The sequence below is a fragment of the Maylandia zebra genome, linkage group LG5 (assembly GCF_041146795.1).
Source record: "Maylandia zebra isolate NMK-2024a linkage group LG5, Mzebra_GT3a, whole genome shotgun sequence".
Taxonomy (NCBI): Eukaryota; Metazoa; Chordata; class Actinopteri; order Cichliformes; family Cichlidae; genus Maylandia; species Maylandia zebra.
The window spans coordinates 23,172,936-23,193,393 of NC_135171.1; the positions used below are offsets into that span (position 1 = coordinate 23,172,936).

General features: G+C 40.1%; 1 protein-coding gene across 6 annotated transcripts in view; it reads right to left on the reverse strand.

Moving 5' to 3' along the window:
• The window catches only part of cacna2d3 (calcium channel, voltage dependent, alpha2/delta subunit 3), a 39,153-nt gene that overhangs the window by 16,417 nt on the left and 2,278 nt on the right, over positions 1-20,458 (reverse strand). For all 6 annotated transcript variants that reach the window (XR_013098645.1, XM_076884032.1, XM_076884031.1 and 3 more), the window contains 13 exons: positions 19,245-19,463; positions 17,654-17,770; positions 15,823-15,882; positions 10,390-10,552; positions 9,699-9,830; positions 8,193-8,253; positions 7,514-7,664; positions 7,224-7,298; positions 7,032-7,121; positions 5,102-5,215; positions 4,020-4,098; positions 1,242-1,375; positions 800-817 (listed from right to left, as the gene is read on the reverse strand). Coding sequence is in view for 5 of the 6 variants with exons in the window: in XM_076884032.1 (XP_076740147.1) it covers positions 800-817; positions 1,242-1,375; positions 4,020-4,098; positions 5,102-5,215; positions 7,032-7,121; positions 7,224-7,298; positions 7,514-7,664; positions 8,193-8,253; positions 9,699-9,830; positions 10,390-10,552; positions 15,823-15,882; positions 17,654-17,770; positions 19,245-19,463 (1,413 nt within the window). In the remaining variant the exon portion in view is untranslated. The remainder of the gene's footprint in view (positions 1-799; positions 818-1,241; positions 1,376-4,019; positions 4,099-5,101; positions 5,216-7,031; positions 7,122-7,223; positions 7,299-7,513; positions 7,665-8,192; positions 8,254-9,698; positions 9,831-10,389; positions 10,553-15,822; positions 15,883-17,653; positions 17,771-19,244; positions 19,464-20,458) is intronic.

Genomic DNA, 20,458 nt, shown 5'->3' on the forward strand with positions numbered 1-20,458 from the left:
TGTCCGTGTTTGTGCATGAGCGTGGTTGATGTTCAGGTTGTGTGTGTGTGTGTGTGTGTGTGTGTGTGTGTGTGTGTGTGTGTGTGTGTGTGTGTGTGTGCGTGTATATATGAAGCCAACGAGCTGTGAACTGCTGTGTGTACAAGCTGGCTTGACAAAATGAAGAATGGAGGCTCCTTAAATTCATCACAGCACACAATGGAAGAGAAAACTGGCCTGCTTTAGTCCTTACAACCATACGCACACAGGTACAGCAATGGACACCTCCATCGCTCTCGCTCTCTACCTTCTTTCCTTCTTTCCTTCTTTCTTGGTCTCTCCTCCAGTGTCAGTTTTATTATGGGCTTTAGGAGATAAAGTGCAATGATCCACAGAATGATGAATGGTGTGTCTGAGGCTGAGATACAAGAGCACACACTGCAGAGGACAATCTCCCAACCCTTTCTGTATGTGTGTGTAAATGTATATGTGCGTGTGAGAGGGAGAGTGTGTGTGTTTTAGTGTGTGCATGCTTATTGCCTCCATATTGGAAAGAAAGACAATAAATGCTCCTCTGCTGTTTGTGCCCCTCAGAGCAACCCCCCGACTGAAGCATGACGTCGAAAGGCGAGAAACAATGGGCAGGTATTTAACCTCTCAAGTCACTTCTGCTTCATATAATATGACTTGTACTGGCTGATACTGAATAAAAAAAAATTTTATATCCTGCCCATGATGCCTTTTCTGGTCCTACTTCAGAACCAGATCCACAGCACAAGGCCAGTTCTTGCACAAGAAAACGAAAACTTTGCTGACGTACCTTGTAGGCCAGGGAAAGCTGATGGGGAAGAAGAGATACACAAGGATTGAATCATCAGTGAAATAAAATCTGCATATTCTGCATCGACTTTGTGGACACAGATGCACACTGGGGGGAAAAATCCATGCAGATTAATGAAGCTCATAATGAGGAATCATTCCAGCAGCATGAGGAGTAATGATGAGAGAGCAGACCCACACATGTGAATACTCATTGTACAGTACAAGAGATGGACAACACAGCATGAAAACCTCATATCATGTAGAACAGCAACAGGATACAGCATTTAAATGTCTCTGAAACAGACAGTTCGACAAATCTGTTGCTTTATTTCTGATGCTCAGGTATTTTATGAACAACGCTTTCACACCAGAAAACTATTGTATACTTGAATAATGAACCAGTAATATTAATTAATGTACAATACTTAAGATATACTTACAGCACTGTCCACGTAAGCCTCAGTCCACACTGTGTCGTGCTCATGATCGATAACCTTTGGGCGGCTCATGACATGAAGATATCTCATGACGTTCTCCTGAACATCAGCTAAGGTTGAGATCTGACTAAAATATCCTGCAATGACACACACACACACACACACACACACACACACACACACACACACACACACACACACACACACACACACACACACACACACACACACACACATTAACCCACAATCACAGCAAACACACTTCTGCAAGAGGAAGGATGTGATCCATAAACTCATTAAAGAACAGCCCAACATGTGGAGTATTTAACACATCAAACGCAAAATTTACATCTAGTGGTTGGAACAACAGTTCCTTTACTGAGGTAAAGTTAAAAAAAAAATACAAGTGAAAACTCCAAGTTCGCCAAACGCATCAATGAACAATCATTCATAAAATGGATCTACAGGAATTTTCATCTTAAGTACAGACAACACGATGTAGAAAATCACAGCTTACTAAGCGGAGCATCTATGTGTAAACTATGCCGTTAGGGAGGGTCCTTCACACTCCCGTATCTAATGTATTCATATGTGTTATTCTTTTAAACTTAATTATTAACATTTTGCATAAGTGCATTAGAGACTTCCTGATGCTTTTTTTAATCAACTATCATGACCATAGTATTAAATTCCTGCTTATTACACAGAAACCACCACAGGTGTTTCCTGGTAGTCATTACTATTCTTTAAGTGTGTTTTAAAAGTCTATTACCTGGCTATTAATATGTTATTAAGTAGAAACAAGCTGGTTTGCATTTTACAGCTATGTTTTCTGCTTATTATGCAGAAACTACCCAAGATATTTCCAGGTAATAGCCTCACAAACACACAAGTTTGCTTTAATGGGATATTCGTATGTTATTAAATAGAAACAGGCAGTTTTGCATTTTGCAGCTCTGTTTCCTGCTTATTACACAGAAACTACCCTGGCTAATTGAGTGGTTATAACTTAGAAATGACCACCTTATCTCTTTCTTGTTACCCTACAATTACCACTTTATCACAGAGCTATATGTCCACATTGTTACCCCAGTTTTGGGGCCCTTATTATCCTGTTACATAAATTTCAGAGTACTATTACTCAACTCTAACCACTGTTGCTACCATGCTGGTACTTGGATATTATGTAGTTATTACTTTAGTAATTGCATAGTAATAACTTAGAAATTACTATATTATTACGCTCTTGTTTCCGCTTTGTTACCCTACTATTTCCCCTTTATTACCGAGCTGTGATAGAAAGTGGTACCGAGTTTCCTGATGGTTATGTGGGAGTGTTTGAGTTATATGTGCGTCCAAGCCTGAGATAAACTTTGCAGTTTTTCCCTCTGCCCCACTTCATTCACTGCAGCAGCAACACATTCCTCCCACACAGCGTGTTTGGCTTTGTTTGTCAACCCTTTACCATTCGTTTAATTTCTAACAATTTAGCCCTACTCTTTTAGTGTGAGGCTAAATCCAACCTTTGCTAACATGATCTAGGTAAGAGGAGAGATAAGTTTAAAAGATATTACAGATCGCTGGTGTGTAAACTCCTCAGCATCCTTAGACAAATCAAATGTAAGGACACCACTGGGGATGGTCTTCAGTCTAAGTCCATTTATGAATGCAAAAAATAATATTTTAAATTTAAACTTTACATTAAAACTTTTTAAACTATTATATGTTTTTGCATGTTTTTATTCACACAATTAATAAATTCTATTAGATTTATTAAGGTGATGTGGTGCACTAAAAAAAAAGAATTCTGAATCCTAAAGCTAATACAATTTCAACATGCTGCACATTTAAATCAGCTCACAATACCCACCGTGTGTAGTTTTTAATGACTTAACAACCCAACATATATCCATCAATCCATCCATTATTTCAATAGCTACTTATAAAATTCAGGGTCATGGGGAGGCTGAACCCAGCTGTCACATTTCAACATTTCCAGGAAAAATGACCCAGCTTTGAACTCACTGTCTTCACTGATGTCAACAGAAATGTCAGCAAAGTATAAGATTGCACAAAACAGTATCTCTCAAATATTTCGTGTATATATTCCATGTTATTTGACTATTATTGGTGTGTTTTAAAACTTCTACTGATTATATTAAAATTAAGTCTAAAATAGCTTTTAATTCAAATATGGTTCCAAACCAAAAGAAAGTACCTCAAAACTGTGTTAAAGTACACTACTGCCCTCCTGCTGATGTCTCTGCTGGATTGCACAGAGCCAGTGTTTCTGTTTAAACTGAGTGTCACCTCCTGCTGTTGCTGACAATGTTTTATATCAGACATGTTGGGTTATAACGCAGCGGTGGCCTGTATGGGAAGGAGGTTTGTGGCTTGTCATTCCACAATCCCTCTGTGATCTGTTTTCCTGGCTGTGACTTTCCCTTCCAGAGGGCACTCATCTGGAGCGTTGACGCAAGGGAGCCATCAGTAGTGAGCAGCCAAGAGGAAGACACTGACAGGAAGAGGGATTAGAGCAAATTGACCTCTGACCCTCCCGAGTGCCACTTCATTGCCTCTTGGCAGAAAGAGTCTGAGCAAGCACATGCATATGCGTGCACACACACACAAAACACACAAAGCTACACATACATGTCCAAACCACACAGACCCCAAAAATCCTTAATCTATCATATTATTGCACACAAGCGCAGCATCAAACCCTGTTTGACACTCTGATACGAAGCTGTCTTGGAAAGTGTTTATCAAAAGGTCTCCAACCTTTGTTGGCACAAGCCATCCATTTAAGGTTATCAGCAAATGCAGACTCTCGTCCAATCAGGTAAGGGAATAACCGGACCTGTTTAAAGGACACATAGATGACAAGAGTTTTTGAGAAAGAAGGATTAAAAAACATGCAAAGTGATGTATCTCCTCAGTGCTTCATCTTCCTGTCCTGATTCTATCTGGTTCTGGAGAAGGAGGAAGCTATATGTTCTTTTAAATTCTCAGGAGGAAAGTGTGTCTTTGCACTTTTCTTTTTTAGGCCAATCCTTTTTAGTTTATTTTAATTTTTTCATCTTTTTTTGAGTTTATGTATTCAAATTAAATTAATTTTCCTTTGTTATTGTTTGGGCATGGGGGCATGTACAACTGTCCTTCTGAAGAACGCTGCGTGACACTTTGCCAGACCTGTACGGCTCATTGGCTCCAGATGCTTTGCTAAGCAGAAAGCATATAGAAAACACTGAAAAGCTGCCATATAGCAGCCCTCAGGGTGTATTTGCGGGGTGGGTGGGTAGGATGAAGGGGGGGTGCCCTGCCAAACACTGCCCGGTGCTCTGCCAAAAGCCCCACACATATGCTTCACAGGACTGAACAAAAGCCCTTTAGCTGTTGTTTTTATGGCTCTGTGAGCTGCACAGCAGTTCATTTCATTTTAACTGCATTTAGGTCTTACTGAGAAAGACCAACAAAAGATTTTAAACCCAGTATTGAATCCACGAAGAAGTGTGGGGAGAGCACAGCAGAGGGGTAAGAGTCCTTTGAGCCTGAGCTGCTTGTACATGCAGTGCCCTTGAAAATAATTAATTTCCCATGCTTTATTCCCTGAGCTGTAATTCATCAACACACTGAAAAACATCATATTGACAACGATTTTTACACGAGTGATAATGAATTAAGAAACCAATTCCTCAAAACATCAGACCGGAGCTCCGGCTGGGATAATGTAAAATGTACATTTGATGCAAGAAAACTGCAGTGCAAGCAAAAAACTGTGATGCTTACAATTTAAAATTAGACAGAAAAGACAGTGTGATGGAGACGAATAGAAGGAGAGAGAGACAGCGGTTAAGACTCACTTTTCTTTCTGGCCAGTTGTATTTTTCAAAAACATCGTCATACATCTCAGTTGCCCCATCAGTGACGAGCATTATGGCCTGACTGCACACGCTGCCACGACCAGTCTGATTGAACTAAAGTACAAGGGGGGAAATGCATGAGAGTAACATAGCATAACAGAAAAATCAAACAATATCTATGATGTTATTTACACATGAAATAAATAGAACTAGCATTATGTTGAAGTAAATAAACCTGAAAAATGTGGCACACTTGACTCAGATGCAAGAAGATGCAGTGCAGTAATTAAGTGGCTTATTGACTTGTAGCAGTGTAAATGTGAAGAACCACAGGAGTGTGAAGAGACAAGATCACAGGACAAATCCTGCTGAGCACACCTGTTCTTAACATATAATATGCATCTTTTCATTTCTGTTGTCATTGGAGGACAACAAACAGAGACTGTGGCTGTATGTGTGAGGTCAGCATGACTCAGTGTCAGGAAAAACAAGGAAAAGGATGAAACCCTTGGCAGGTGCAGGTATTAAAAATTAGTTAGAAACATACAGCAAACTCTTCTGATTGGGTAACTTTGGGTAAGGTTTCATCTAATATTAGAAAACGGAAAGAATGAAAGCAGTGACTAATGTGATCATCCACCACATCTGAATGTTAAAAAATGGTTTTAGTTCATCGTGTGTTTTGCTGACAGGAGATCTTTTAAACTGTCAAAAGTAAAACATGAGAGTGGCGACAGTGAATCAGTATAAACATTATCAGGAACACCAATTTTATACTTTGATTAGTTAGACCTGTGCCTTTTCTGACAAATGCCAGCAGAAAGCTCAGTTGAGATGTTGCGGGATGCCTTTCCAGCTGTGGTTGTTCCTCATTTCAGGCTGTTGACTTGCTCTTGTTTTCTGACAAGCATCCATTCTTTCTTATAAATTCTAAACTCTTGCTGTTAAAGAGTTAAATCCATATTATTTTTTTCAGAAAATATATTATAAATTAGTATTGGCAGAATGTTTTTTGTGTTTGCTGTTTTATGGTACTTTTATATCACTAGCTTTGTAAAGCAGTTTGTGTGTGTGCTTCTCAGCTTTACTCTCATCCATCTCACCAGGCCTCGGTTTAAATGCTGCAGAGCTTGTCAAGTGCAAAGAGTTTCTCTGTGATTCGGTCTATGATAGGATGCATTGTGACTTTATTCACTGTGCAGCGGTGTAACAGTGAATTTCGATGGTAAGCTACGGGCTACCTGATTACCATATTCATTGCAGAGCTTTAATTAATCTGACAAATGCAGAGGTAAAAGCTGCGCTCCCTCAGCTTCAGCAGCACTGCCAAAGCTTGCCTGAAAACAGGGAGATAAAAGCAGTGCGGCGTGGCTCCTGGCCTTATCTTCTTTGTGTTCCAATCACACGTTATTAATCATTGACGTTAATTAGAGCCATTAATCACAGTTCAGAATAGATGTGTCTGTGTTTGGAGGGTGGAACGGGGATTGCAATGGAGCATTTCGATGGGCGGCACACCTCCCAAATGCTCGAATATATTTGACTAGAGTGTGCTACTTTTTATGATTAGCTCTGTGTTGTACTTGGAGCACATTCTGACAGTGAAAACAAATGTGGCTTGTAAAATGAAAGTTTCCCTTGTGTTCGGGTCAAATGGAGCACTTGAATTAAATGAGAACGAAGAAGCATTTGTCTTATGTGGGCACGTGCAAAAATTCATTATTTTTATGTCAAATTAATCAATAAATGAATTAAACTTTTTATAATAAAATTACAAATGCTAATAATCCAACATTAAAATGCAATCAGAAAATCAGAAGCTGTTTCACCTCCTTTGTAATAAGTTAATTTATTAGAGTATAGACTGAGAGGATGTTTGAAAGATTTGTCATTAAATGTCAGTCACAGTTTTTTTTTTACTGGAACTTACATCACTCAGGATCATGAAAGCTTCAGTCAGAGCTTCACCAAGCAGTCCGATCCCTTTGGCAAACAGCTTGTCCAGATGTTCACGGAAATGCTGACACATAACCACAAAGTGGAAGAAGAAGTTTTTCAACTTTAGCTGCGTGAATTCGACCTGCTGCGAGACATATATTCATTAGTTTTAATAGGGACTCACGTCTTTATTGGTTCTGTCGGCCCGGACCAGCGTACCATTCAAACAAGGCTCCACATAGTGGATCTCCTGATTATACTGTGGGAGTATAACAACCATTTAAACAGAAGAGATTTAAATAACCAATCTTTGTTTTTCATGGATGACTGCGCTCCAGTTATGCCGAATACAAGAACATTGTAGAAACATCTAAAAATGTGTTCATTAAAGTAACAGAGAGGGCCTGAGATTACGCAGGAATGTGAGAATCATTAATTTAAAGGAGTAAATACTTTGTTTCGACTTTAACTTACAGCAATTATGTTGAAGAAGTCATCATCTCCCAGTGTGTCTAATATGGAGGAAACAGTCTGTCTGGCAATGGTAAGCCTCAGCCCCTTCATACTTCCACTAACATCAACTAAGATCACAACATCCTTGGGAGACGTAGCGGCCTGAATGTACCTGTGAGACAGAGTTCACTTAAAGCAGGGGCGTCAAATATTTTAATTTATGGACCTTGTCTAGTTCAATTTAATCCAAAGGGACTAGGAAAAACCATCTATTATAAACAAAGTGTCTTTTTTTTTCTTTTTAGTGCAAAAAAAAGTAAAGGTACATTTTGGAAAAGTGTCAGTTGTGAGTGTGAGTGTCTTTAAAAATTGAATGCAATTAGTGTCTTCGATTTCCCACATCTAGTCCGTCTGCTGTAATTGCATTCATTGTGCATTACAAATAATAGCGGTTGAGCTACAAAGGCACAAAACCTTCACATGTAATTGCAGCTAAAAAAACCTTTCAGATGATGCCAAGATCTAAAAATTAACTTTTGAAATGTCTTCCTTTGTTTATGTAATTTTGACCTCCTCACACCAGGGATAGTAGGAATATATATAAGATGACTTACACACTTCCTTGGACAAATAGACTAATGACTTCTAGAATCTAGAAGCTGTGTGATGTACAAAACTTCTCAGGTACATGCAGGCTTACCACTTCCGATTTCTGCAGTCGAAGCCAATGACGCCATGCTCATCTGGATGCCACTTAACTCCTGGGGGGCAGATTCAGACAAATCAGAATTGGCAGAATTTTAAAGTAATAAAATAACATTGCTTCACAGAGAGCAAACACAAGCACAAAGACAAGATATATTAACATGTAACAGTAATCAAAATATAAGTGCTTCATCTGTCAAGCCCTTCAGTAAGACACAGCATACTACATTGTTCCAGTTACAGATCATAAAGAGTCACACTATAGTGCGCTGGGTAATAAGCTACATATTGGGAGGTTTGTTAAATACGGTGTTCACCTTGCATGAATCTACATAAAAGACTGATAATGCACTATATTTTTAAAGCCACCAGATTTGTGGGGGGGAAAAAAACAAAGCTCTCCCACTATCAAATTTAGCCTGTGGGTGAATTTCTCTGAGCCACTGAGTGCTACTGTTGCCAAAAAACTATTAAAAAGACATTACAAGCCGCATTGTTGCAGTGGGCAACATGTTCCCTCGTTATGATGAACACACTCAGTGTGGCTTATCTCGAGTCAGTCCCACATTAACCATCCTGATGCAGTAGACTCACGAGGCTCATCAAATCTGGTTTAATCTAAGGATAAAAACACTCACCACAAAATAGCTGTTGAGACCTATTTATTTAAAGTTTAAAAGCTGCAGTGCTTGAAAAACCAATGACACTAAAAGACTCGACATCTCTGCAAAAACTGAAAGCTCTAAAAGGATATCTGGGTCTGAATTAATTAAATTTTAATTTGTGAAGATATGAAAAGACATGAAAAACACACAGATGTTTGGCCATGAACAACGGCCACACACAAATATATTTGTCTTCTCAGTTAGTTTCTTTAACAGAAACCAAAAACACAACAAAAAATGAACAATCAGGCTGAAAATATTAAAAGTTAATATCTGTTTATGTAAATTTCTTTCCTCATTTAATGCAACGTGTTCCCAAAACAAAGAGCAGTATTGTGGAGTGAGTAATAAAAACATGAATACATATATTAGCAAAAGACTGATGAGAAACATTTGGCCTTTAAAGATTCCCCGTTATACATTAATCACATAAAGCCTACATCTGTTAACAATCTCAAAAGCCATTTCTCATCACTGCAGCTTCTCTACAGTGAACAGGCAGCCTGTTTTACATCAGCGTAACCGTCTGAATAACATCGTCTGGATCTAAGAGATGTTACTGAGTGTGGCTGCAGACCAACTCTGGCAAATTCAGATTAATTGCAGTCTGTATATATGCATCCTCTCTGATGGTCTGTAAAATTACAACATTAGCCAAATTACCCCTTTAGTAATTCAAAATCATTTGTTCTGATCAGTTTTTTTTTCACTGACAGTTGAGAGCTCCCATGGGATGCTCTCTCTCTCTCTCTCTCTCTCACACACACACACACACTCACACACACACACACACACACACACACATGCAGACTGACAGACAGATTGGCAGCACTCACCAGGGTACTGTCTGAAGAAACCTTTGGCACTCCCAAAGTACTGCCAGATAAGCGTTGGATCTCTTTCATAATTATCTACAAACACTTTATTCAGGGCCTCAGACCAGTAAACCCCGTTCACTATATCAGGATCTGCAAATGGCGGCCACAGGGACACACACACAGGCATGGTGAAAGAAAGGAGAAAAAGAGAGAAAAGTAAATTAAATGGTGATAATGGTAACCATTCTGGTCACCATTACCGAGTGCATGGTTGACCTTTGTCCCTTATTGACCCCCCTGAAAGAGATACAATGCCTGTGACTAAATCATCCCTCCCTTCCTCCTGCTGGGTGACTCCCCTTTTGTGCTGTAAACAGAGAGTTATGGGGAGTCCATTAATGCTGAACAAAAGCCACACAGGCAATACACGGGAAGAGGTGAGAACAAGAAGCGACAGAGCAGCTACCATATGGGCAGCATCTTTCCAGAGCAGACTGCTGCTGCTTTCTTGTTATGTCTGGGCTCATATCGATCACCTATCTCCACTTCGCCCAGCCTGTCACACTGATACAGCTTCAGCTACCATTTCTCACTTTCACCACTTACTTTCCTCCCTCCCTCTCTCCTCCCCATTCATCAGCTTCCTGTAGGTGAATATCACTCACATAATCCTGAATTTAAGGCAGCCGCAGAGAAGAGGAATACACACCTTTGTTGTACATGTTGGTGGGCACCTGGACAACACTGAGGCTGAGGTTGACTGAGAGGTTATTGAAATGGTAATTGGGCTCCAGGAGGAACTCTCCTCCTAGCTCCACATTATTGCCCTCCTCATCCACTTCATTGATCAGCACAGCATTGAAGTATTCATACTGCAAAAAGAGCAGACACAACAGATATTAGACATACAGATATGTTAACCAAAGCCCGCAAAAACAAAGACAGAACAGTTACTGCACACACACGACAATAATAACAATATTTATGTTCATATTTAAAATATGTAGTGGGGGAAATAATTATTTTATCCACTGCTGAATTTGTAAGTTTGTTCACAAAGTAATGAAGAGTCTAGAAGTTTTATGGTAGTTTCATTTTAATCATGAGAGACAGAAAATCAACCACAAATCCAGAAAAAATGCATTGTATAAAAGTTAGAATTTGATTTGCATGTCATTTAGTTAAATACGTACCTGATCCCCGTCGAGCCAATCAGAAATTTGGCTGACACCGATTAGCTATTTGCCCATGTGGCACACAGATTACAATCAACCAATTACAGATACACCTGATCTCAACTCATTATGTATATAAAGCAAACTTGTACACAGAATTTCAACCTCTTGACCACTATGGGCAAGACCAAAGAGCTGTCAAAGGATGTCAGAGACAAGCTTGTAGACCTCTACAAACTAGCTACAAGACTATCAGCAAAAAACTTGGTGAGAAGGTGACAGCAGCTGGTGTGATTATTTAGAAATGGAAAAGATCTAACATGACCATAAATCGCCTTCTGTCTTGTGCTCCATGTAAGATTTTGCCTCATGGGGTGAGGATGATCATGAGAAAGATGGTGGATCAGCCCAAACTGCAAGGAGCTCATTAATGACCTGAAGGTAAATGAGACCACATTTACCAAGAACACAATTGCTAGCACACTAGGAAGTAATGGATCAAAATCTTGCATCACCTGTAAGGTTTTCCTGCTCAAAAAAAAAAAATGTTCAGGCCCATATTAAGTTTGCCAGTGGACACTTAATTTGTGTCAGAGAAGACTTGGGAGAAAAAGCTATGATCAGATTCGGCTTAATTCAGTTTAATTTTATTTATACAGCGCCTAATCACAACAACAGTCACCTCAAGACACTTTGTAATGTAAGGTGGAAATGCTGCAATAGAAAACAGAAAATCCCAACAATCATATAACACCCTATGAGCAAGTGCTTTGGTGACAGTAGGAAGGAAAAACTCCCTTTTAACAGGAAGAAACCTCCAGCAGAACCAGGCTCAGGGTGGGGCGGGGCCATCTGCTGCGACCGGTTGGGGGTGAGGGGAGGCAGACAGGACAAAAGACATGCTGTGGAAGAGAACCAGAGTTTAATAATAACTACTGACTAAATGCAGAAAGGTGTATATACACAGGATTCAGGATCACCTGGTCCAGCCCTAACTATATGCTTTAGCAAAAAGGAAAGTTTTAAGCCTAATCTTAAAATTAGAGAGGGTGTCTGTGTCCTGAATCCAAACTGAAAGATGATTCTATAGAAGAGAGGCCTGAAAACTGAAGGCTCTCCCTCCCATTCTACTTTTAAAAATTCTAGGAACAACAAGTAGGCCTGCAGTGTGAGAGCGAAGTGCTCTAATGGAAGAATATGGTACCATAAGGTCATTAAGATAAGATGGGGGCTGATTATTTATGACCTTGTATGTGAGGAGCAGGATTTTGAATTCTGGATTTAACAGGGAGCCAATGAAGGGAAGCCAGTACAGGAGAAATCTGATCTCTCTTTCTAGTCCCTGTCAGCACTCTTGCTCCAGCATTTTGGATTAATTGAAGGCTTTTCCAGGGGTTTTTAGGACATCCTGATAATAATGAATTACAGTCATCCAACCTAGACGTAATAGATGCACAAAGTAGTTTTTTTAGCGTCACTCTGAGACCGAATGTTTCTAATTTTAGAGATGTTGCACAAATGGAAGAAAGCAGTCCTACATATTTGTTTCATATGTACATTGAAGGATATATCCTGGTCAAGAACGACTCCAGGATTCCTCACAGTGTTACTGGAGGCCAGTGTTATGCCATCCAGAGTAAGAATCTGATGAAATCCAAATCTAGCTCTTTGGCATCAACTCAACCTGCCATGTTTGGAGGAAAGAGAAATGCTTTGGATCTATTTTCTGCTAAGGGTACCAAACTGACGGACCAACGGATAATATCTTGAATGAGAACTCTTTTAGCCAAAACACTGAATCACGGATGGGTCTTCCAGCATCTTATCCAGAAAAATTAGGCATCTTAGACCCTAAACCCCAACCAAAATGACCTTTACAAATGTTAACACTCATGTGTGCTCTGTCTACATCTGCAGGTTCCAAACCATGAAACCAAAAGAAGAATTAAACAATGGACACAAATGGCATCAAAAACAGACCTTTCTAAAGCAGATTACAGTTAGCACAGTTGTTGTTTTTTTCTTTATATATATTTCTCAGTTTGTCAAAAAAATTGGCACTGGATGTGCAAACAAGGACTATGAGTAGAAAGTGAAACCCAACAATTTTTCTGTCCTGTCCTTCACTGCCTGCTGCTGCAGTAGAAAGACTACCGCATCCCGTGTGAGCGGCCTCTCTGTGGCCTCTAGTCCTCATTGTCTGCACTAAGAAAGAGAGTGTGAGAGATGGGGGAGGCAGGGAGGGAGGTGAGATGGGTGATGGACTCTCAACCATCCCTCCTAGGAAGAGGGGGAGCAAGCGGGCATCGTCATCAAGCAGCCTCTGACAGCTCATACCACGCCTGAGCAGCTCTCTGACGAGCTGTGGTGGTGGTGGGGCGGGAGGAGGCGGGGCGGCTGTGGAGGAGGAGAGAAACGTGCACCCTCAGCAGAATTGAGTGCTGTAGAGAGGCACGTTAACCACCAGGGTTATTACTGTAGAGCAGGCCATGGGACACTGCAGCTCTCCGAGACGGCCCGCTGACTCTTACACCACTGCAGTTAGCTGTAGGCCTTACTGCAGAGATCTGCCCTCCATTACAAACAGCTAGGCCTTACTGTATAAGCAGGCTCGACAGCTGCAGCTATCAGGTCTCACTAAACTTTGCTGGATTTAACAGCCCTTAATCTCCACACTATCTTATCATATCGAAGTTAAAACTTGTTAGTTTCAAAGCTTTTGCTTTGTGTGATGTGATGAGTCAGATTGTTCATGGGGGAAGTGCTGCTTACAACATGAAGTCAAACAATGAAACACTGTGATAAATTCATTTATAGTAAGTATTTATAGTATAGCATCTTTAGAGATACACATCACAAAATGGTTCACAATGAAATGCCAGAACAGAAAAACAAAAGTATGACTAGAAAATTAGCATAATTGTATATGAGTGTGATTATACAAACTTAAATCTTTGTGGTGTCTATAAAGACCTTTGTTGTTGTTGTTGTTTAAATGAAGTGATTCAGATTCAAACATAGTTTTTTAAACCAGTTTTTTAAAACATCTGAAGTAGAAATAAAGGAATTCTCACAAAGCCTTAAAAGTATTTTTAAAAACATGCACAAAGTCAGACTTTATGTTGTTTTAATGTTTAGAGAAATTTAGAGCCTGTATGAAACAATTTTATTGATGTGTCTTGTTATGCATTTGTATTAGGAGACAGAATAATTCTAAAGGAATGATCTTATGAACAACAACTTTATATTGCTCATATTTTAATATTTAACACTTTCTTTTAGGCCTACTGAAAGGAACACTGACCCCCCCCCCCCCCAAAAAAAAAAAAAGAAACTAAATAAGGCTCTACTGTACAAATGTTTCGTTTACACCATCAGACTGGATCCACACACCCTTGAATTGCACTCAGGTCAGCACAAAACATCCGAGTGTCCTGAGACAAAGCAGCTGAGATAAGAGCAGCCAGCTTATCTCACTGTGGTCAGTGAAATGGTGCGTGAAAAATGTGTGGTGTCAGAGGAGGCGAGGTTGGCTGAATGATGCCAAGAGGAGTACTATAATGACATCACATCATTACCGCAGATGGATATTGAATTTTCCTTATTATTTTTTATGGCCTTTAAGCTGAAATGGCTGTGTGATAGGCCTGTGTGATAACTGTCAAGGGCTTGGATGAGAACTTTTTTTTATCTAAGAGTGTGCAACAATTTATGTGTACCAATGCAGCCACGGGAGGATCACGAAAAACTGAAAAATAAAAAACAAAAAAATGAAATAAGATCTTCAGATATTTCAGGAAATAATGTTTTTGACAAAAATATAAAGAATGTAATATTTGTGTTTCTTTGAAGGGACTCATAAATACATAAATGCATAAAAGATATAGTTTGGTTTGTGGATTATTGCTTTGAGTCTGATAAATCTTCACATTTCCTACAGATCTTATTTCTTAAATATAAAATAGAGGAGGTTGGGGGTATTTAAGTATAAGCCAAACCGTTTCAAATAGGTTAAAGACAAAAATACTTCTTTATTTCACTGGTCATATATTTCTTTTAAGGTAGCATCTCTCCCTCTTGTCCCTCTTGTTCTGTGGATGTGAACAGCAAAGAAATGGACAGGAGAACAAGGTGACAGAATGTATTCATATGATGTAAATGCTTCTATTAACTGTAAAGTGCTCCAGTTATTTCAGTGTTTTGTTGCTCGAGTGGTTTTCCAATCTGCAGCCATGGAAGTGAAACAATGCGCCACGCAAAAGAGTTTCATTTATCTCTGTCCAGTGGACGGAGAGAGAGCGAGGGAGAGCGGTAACAAACGCCAGAAATACTGCATTCCCTCTGCAGAGACCAGGGAAGCTCTCAGCGCGCACTGAGAGCCGCTAAATAATGTCCCCAACAAAGCCCGAGCGCATGAGCAGATCCTGTGAAGTATAATTAAATTTAGAATGACTTGTCTCCCTTCCCTTTTCTTTCTGGTTAACCTACAGACCGCCCTCTAATAGACTACCTTACCTGAGGGGGAAAATTGGTGGTTCTACAAAATATAATACCATGCACAACAACCCGAAGCCCATACTTGTGCTCGCAGAGGGTGAGATAGATCTTAATCTCCACTGTGTTCTAGTTAGTGTTAATTACAGTATGTAAAAGCTTAAAGGCTCTGCAGCCTAATTAAAAAAAAAAAAAAAAACATGGTTATGAGTTATGGCAGTATTGGCGCCGCAGCCTTCACTGTGTGAGGCTTGACTTATCAAAGAAACATTATGTATCAAACCGCTGGCAGGACGTCAGAGTGAAGGGCGCTGCCAACGCAATTAAAGACTTTTAGGGCCTATTACCCTTCTCTCACCTTGCAGCCGCTCCTCCCCTCACCAACTAAAAGATGATTCATCGTGATCTATGACAGTGACACGCCACTTTAAAAAAAATCACGTCTTTCCTTTCCTTTTCTTTTGCAGCCTCACCTGCAGGTCGGGATTTTCCTCATGCTGATGATGCGCTTCTTCGGCCGCCTCCACGAGTCGCTGAGAGGAGAGAAGTGTTGCTTAATAAGAGCAAAACTTTAAAAAAAATGCATGTTTAAAATATACAAACTCTTCCGTTCATACATGGTGACTGTACAGAAACTGTTAAGACACTGCGTAAAACTTGGCGTAGCTTCGAGACTCCCACAAATTTCCCCCGAGGCGTTAACACTCTGCTGCTTTTTTTTTCTGTTTCTCAGACTTGCTGTTTGGACACTGCTCTGCTCCTCGATAATTTCCAAAGCGCAGCGAATGACATTTCACCAAAGAGGAACGTGATCGAGGACCGTAGCACTGCTTTAAATTAAATCTTAGAATGAAATCGGCAGCATGTGAAGATTTCTGTCAGCGCTCTCCAGAACTTACGAAAATGATATGTTCTCAAAATTCAGTCGATTAATTCTTGACTGTCCTCGCAGCATTTTAAAGGGGAAAATGTACATAAAATATAGGCAACTGCTGCAGAGAGCAGGAGCGGAATGATTGATGGAGGCAGGTTGGAACGGGATTTTGATGCCTTTCACCAAAGCAGAGCTAACTTCTGGAATAGATTGATTCAGAGAAATATGCTTGACTCCGGGTTTCCCGGGAAACCGCAGGTAAGCAGGTAATTAACATCTGTCACGCGTGTCAAAACAAACTGCTATATAAACACAACTGCGGCTTTTTCCGCCGACTCCTGAGGATAAATTCAATTGACCCCAAAGCGAGTTCTAGTGGTGTCAGCAGTTGTCGAATAAAAGCAGCAGGAAATAGGTTAAATCTATTTTATTTTATTATTTTTTTTATTTTTTGTGGTAGGCTTGTGTATGAATGTCTTTTTTTCACCCTTAACACTTGAGAACAGCGTCGATTTTCAATTTGGAGCAAAGCGACGACGCAGTCAGACTGAGATAAACCTGAAACTGATTTTGTTTTTGCACGTGTCCGTTTATTTATATATTTAATGTGTATTATTCAGCCGCACTTCAAACTGATTCCAGCCGGGTTTTTTTATTAAATTAAATCTGTTTATCCGGTGTCATTTGTGGCCCGAGTTGCCATGAATTATCGCGCACATGGGACAAGGCGCAGGGAGATAAACGTTATCATTTCCCAGCAGTTCGTGCGAGGCGTAGCATTAAAATGGTTACAAGCTCCTGTGCGCTGAGGTCGCAGACAGGCTGCTGCTGTGAGGCTTGACTTCACCTCAGGCCCAGACTGTAACAGACTACATTCACGACTACACTTCAGATCCACGTAATCTCTCAAAGTTTCTCAGATCGGTGACTACTCTTTTTATTTTCTTCCTGGTATTCACGAAGTTACGTATTATTGTTACCAAAAAAAAAATGCACATAAAAAAAGCAAAGCCAGCAAAAGTCATTGTGGTCACTGTTACTGAGGATAACTCCTGCAAATTTTCATACTCCCTTTATGAGAAACAAAATAAGCATAAATTGTTGACTTGATCAGACTCCAGATTGTTTCTCAAAGCTAAACTCGCACTGACACAGTTAGAGCTGCTTTTAATTGTCAGGTGCGTCAGAAAACATTAAACATTGAAGCTCAAGTTAAGTAAATGAGAAGGGAAGAATTTGAAAAAAAAAAAACAAAAAAAACAAAAAAAACAAAAAACCTTATTTCAGCAAAAAAAAAAAAAAAAAAAGGAAAGGAAAAAGACTGATTTCACCCCTATCCCATACATGCCCTTACCCTGACAAATTGAAATGAATATATTGTACTATAAATGTATTTTTCTGATAAATAAAAATTCAGTAACACGGCCTACCCTTGTTGCTTCGGCTTTTCTCCGGAACATTTCCTCCATCTTCACAGCCAAGTTCTTGACCACTTTCATACCATCAATCTCTTCCACTCTGACTGACTTTTCGAATTCTTTATATTTCTGAAAATAACCAGAAGAATCATAAAGTGTGGTGCTGACAGGGGCAACAGCTGTGTGTCCTGTAACATGGAGAGCATAGTTTAAACGTAATGAGATCTCAAGACTGATTAACCCATTCCTTAGATCTTACTCAGCATGACAGGGAAAGAAACAGATAATTAACATCTTCTGTGTGTATATTTGTATGCATATTTAAGCCTTATTGTTTCACTGTATCCACTATAGAAATGAGTAAATTGTTAAACAAGGTTTAAAAGCTTTCACAGGTTGGCTGACGGGCTGCATGCAGCTAGTCTCAGGTGAACATAAAATCCATGCTGGGACACAAAATGACTGATGGTCTTTATCTGGTCTCAGTTACTGGCTGCACATGCCGCATCTTCCTCGCTGATTGGCTGGAGAAGGCCATGTTGGGTGGCCGGGGAGGGGGTGGAGCTGGATCTGAAGGCTATGCATGGCAAGAGGGTAATTGAAATGGAGTCAAAGCACAGAAGAAAGATAATAACGTGTCAAGCTTGGGCGACTCTGGGTAATGAACTACACCTCACATAATGCTGATTCTGCTGGATGCACAGGACCTCCAGTGATACAGAACAAAGCCCGTCACAGCTCGAAGGAATATAGCATTACATAATCCCACACCTGCCTGCCACACACACACACACACACACACACACACACACACACACACACACACACACACACACACACACACACATGCCAAGTAAAAATAAAAAGCTTGATCCTCCCACACTCTCCAGTCAGCCACTTCATGCACACATCCAGCAATTGTATCTAAAAATAAACACAAGCCACTAAAGGCTCGTAGCACGTCCAATATTACATGTTACGGGGACAGGATATACAAAAAACACACACAAACCAGTACATGAGGCGACAAATTACCTACTGAAAGGAAGAGTGTGGACTTTCAGTGGAGCAGAACAGTTCATTTCACGCCTGTCCTCCTCGCCCCAGCACCCTGAGTCCCCAGTCCCACCCCAGACCCCCACCTTCCTACCTCCCACCCCTCCAAGTCATCAAGTGGAGGTTAAGCCCCATCCATCAAAAACACTCATCACTATTATTGATTAGAGTAATGACCAATGCTTGAGTGCTGGGAGCCGGAAGAGCCAGTCTTTTCCCCCTTCTTTGTGAAATCGGGTAAATCACCATAAAAAGCATCTAATGATCAGCCTTAATGACCAGCCCCTAACGACCCGTCAGTTCCCTCACAGCTCACTGCTTTGTGCTGACTGGTTCAGTACAGCTCTCTCCAGATATGCCTCCATGAACCGCAACATAAGCAAAGTGCTTACATACAGACAAAGAAAAAAAAGTATATATTTGCAGGGCATCATGAAAAAGTCTTTTTTGTTCCAATTTGATAAAAAGAAAAATAGAAGGGGAGCTTTATATACAGCTGTGTTTCACTTTCAACCACACATCTTAGCTTAAATTCAAAAGAAGTCACCTCAGAACAAGAAGATCCTAGGCTGGGACCCTGAAGACGTCTTCTAATTGCAGTTTGAACACTCTCTCCATGCTTGCGTGGACTTCCTCTGGGAAGTCCGCCTTCTTCCCACCCTCCAAGACAGGCGGGATTCTTAATCCTGCTGCTGCCCTTGACTGAGGTGGTGCCCTCAGAGCTGGAGTTGACACCTGGACGTGGCGCTGTGATTGCCCACAGCTCCTAAAATAGCAATGTGGATCAATGCATTAGTATTAGCAAGAGTCATGCACAGATTCATGTACTTAACAAGAGGAAAGTAAAGGTTATAAACAGCAGACAGGGAAGATGACAGTGTTCTGACAAGAAAAATGGAAACACTGTAATACAGTCCTCTATACCAGTTTTGTAATTAAAGCCTCACATAAATTTAAAGATTTCCCTATTTTTATTGCCACACATATGAAAGGATAACTCGAATATGACACCACCACAAAGAACAGCTTTACGATACAGTGAAAAAGAACCTGAATATTTAACTGTAGCTATACAGCACTGCCGAGCTCCTGCACTGCACCGCATTACATCACACTTAAGTGAGAAGGTCAGGAGAAGGAGTATGCACACTCAAAAACTTACTCAGTAAAAGTTGCTTTTCAGTTTAGAGACACGCGGCATGCTTACAGCATTCATCTCTTCAAGCTAAGCTGAAATTGCTTGTACAACCTTTCAACATACAAAGTTTTTTTTAAACTTTTTTCACTTCAAAATTAGATGATTCCGCAGTTTGAAGTTAGACTAAATACGTGGGAGAATCTACAAGATTTCCAGAGACACAGCCATTAAAACAGAGAATGTCCACTTTGACTTGTTAGCAGCAATAAAACATGACTGCATGTTATTTTCCCAAACGCTGGGATTCATAACTGTCATCCTAATATTCATGCAGGGTCTTTACCTAACATCATAAAGCACTTGGTGACTGTTGTAATTTGGTGCTTTATAAATACAATTGAAAAACCCTCACTTGGGTTACTGCAAATAATTTGGTGTTTTTTTCTTTTAAATCTTTTTACCTGAACCCTGTAAAAAAATAATAATTCGAAGTCTTTGCACACAGTGCTATAAGCCTGCACAGCTATTCTGTATTCATGCACAGCTCCTACAGCTGTTTGCTTTGCAGTCCCTGGTTTGGTCACTTTTGAGGGAAACCTGCAGTTTACCATTCATCCCGAATG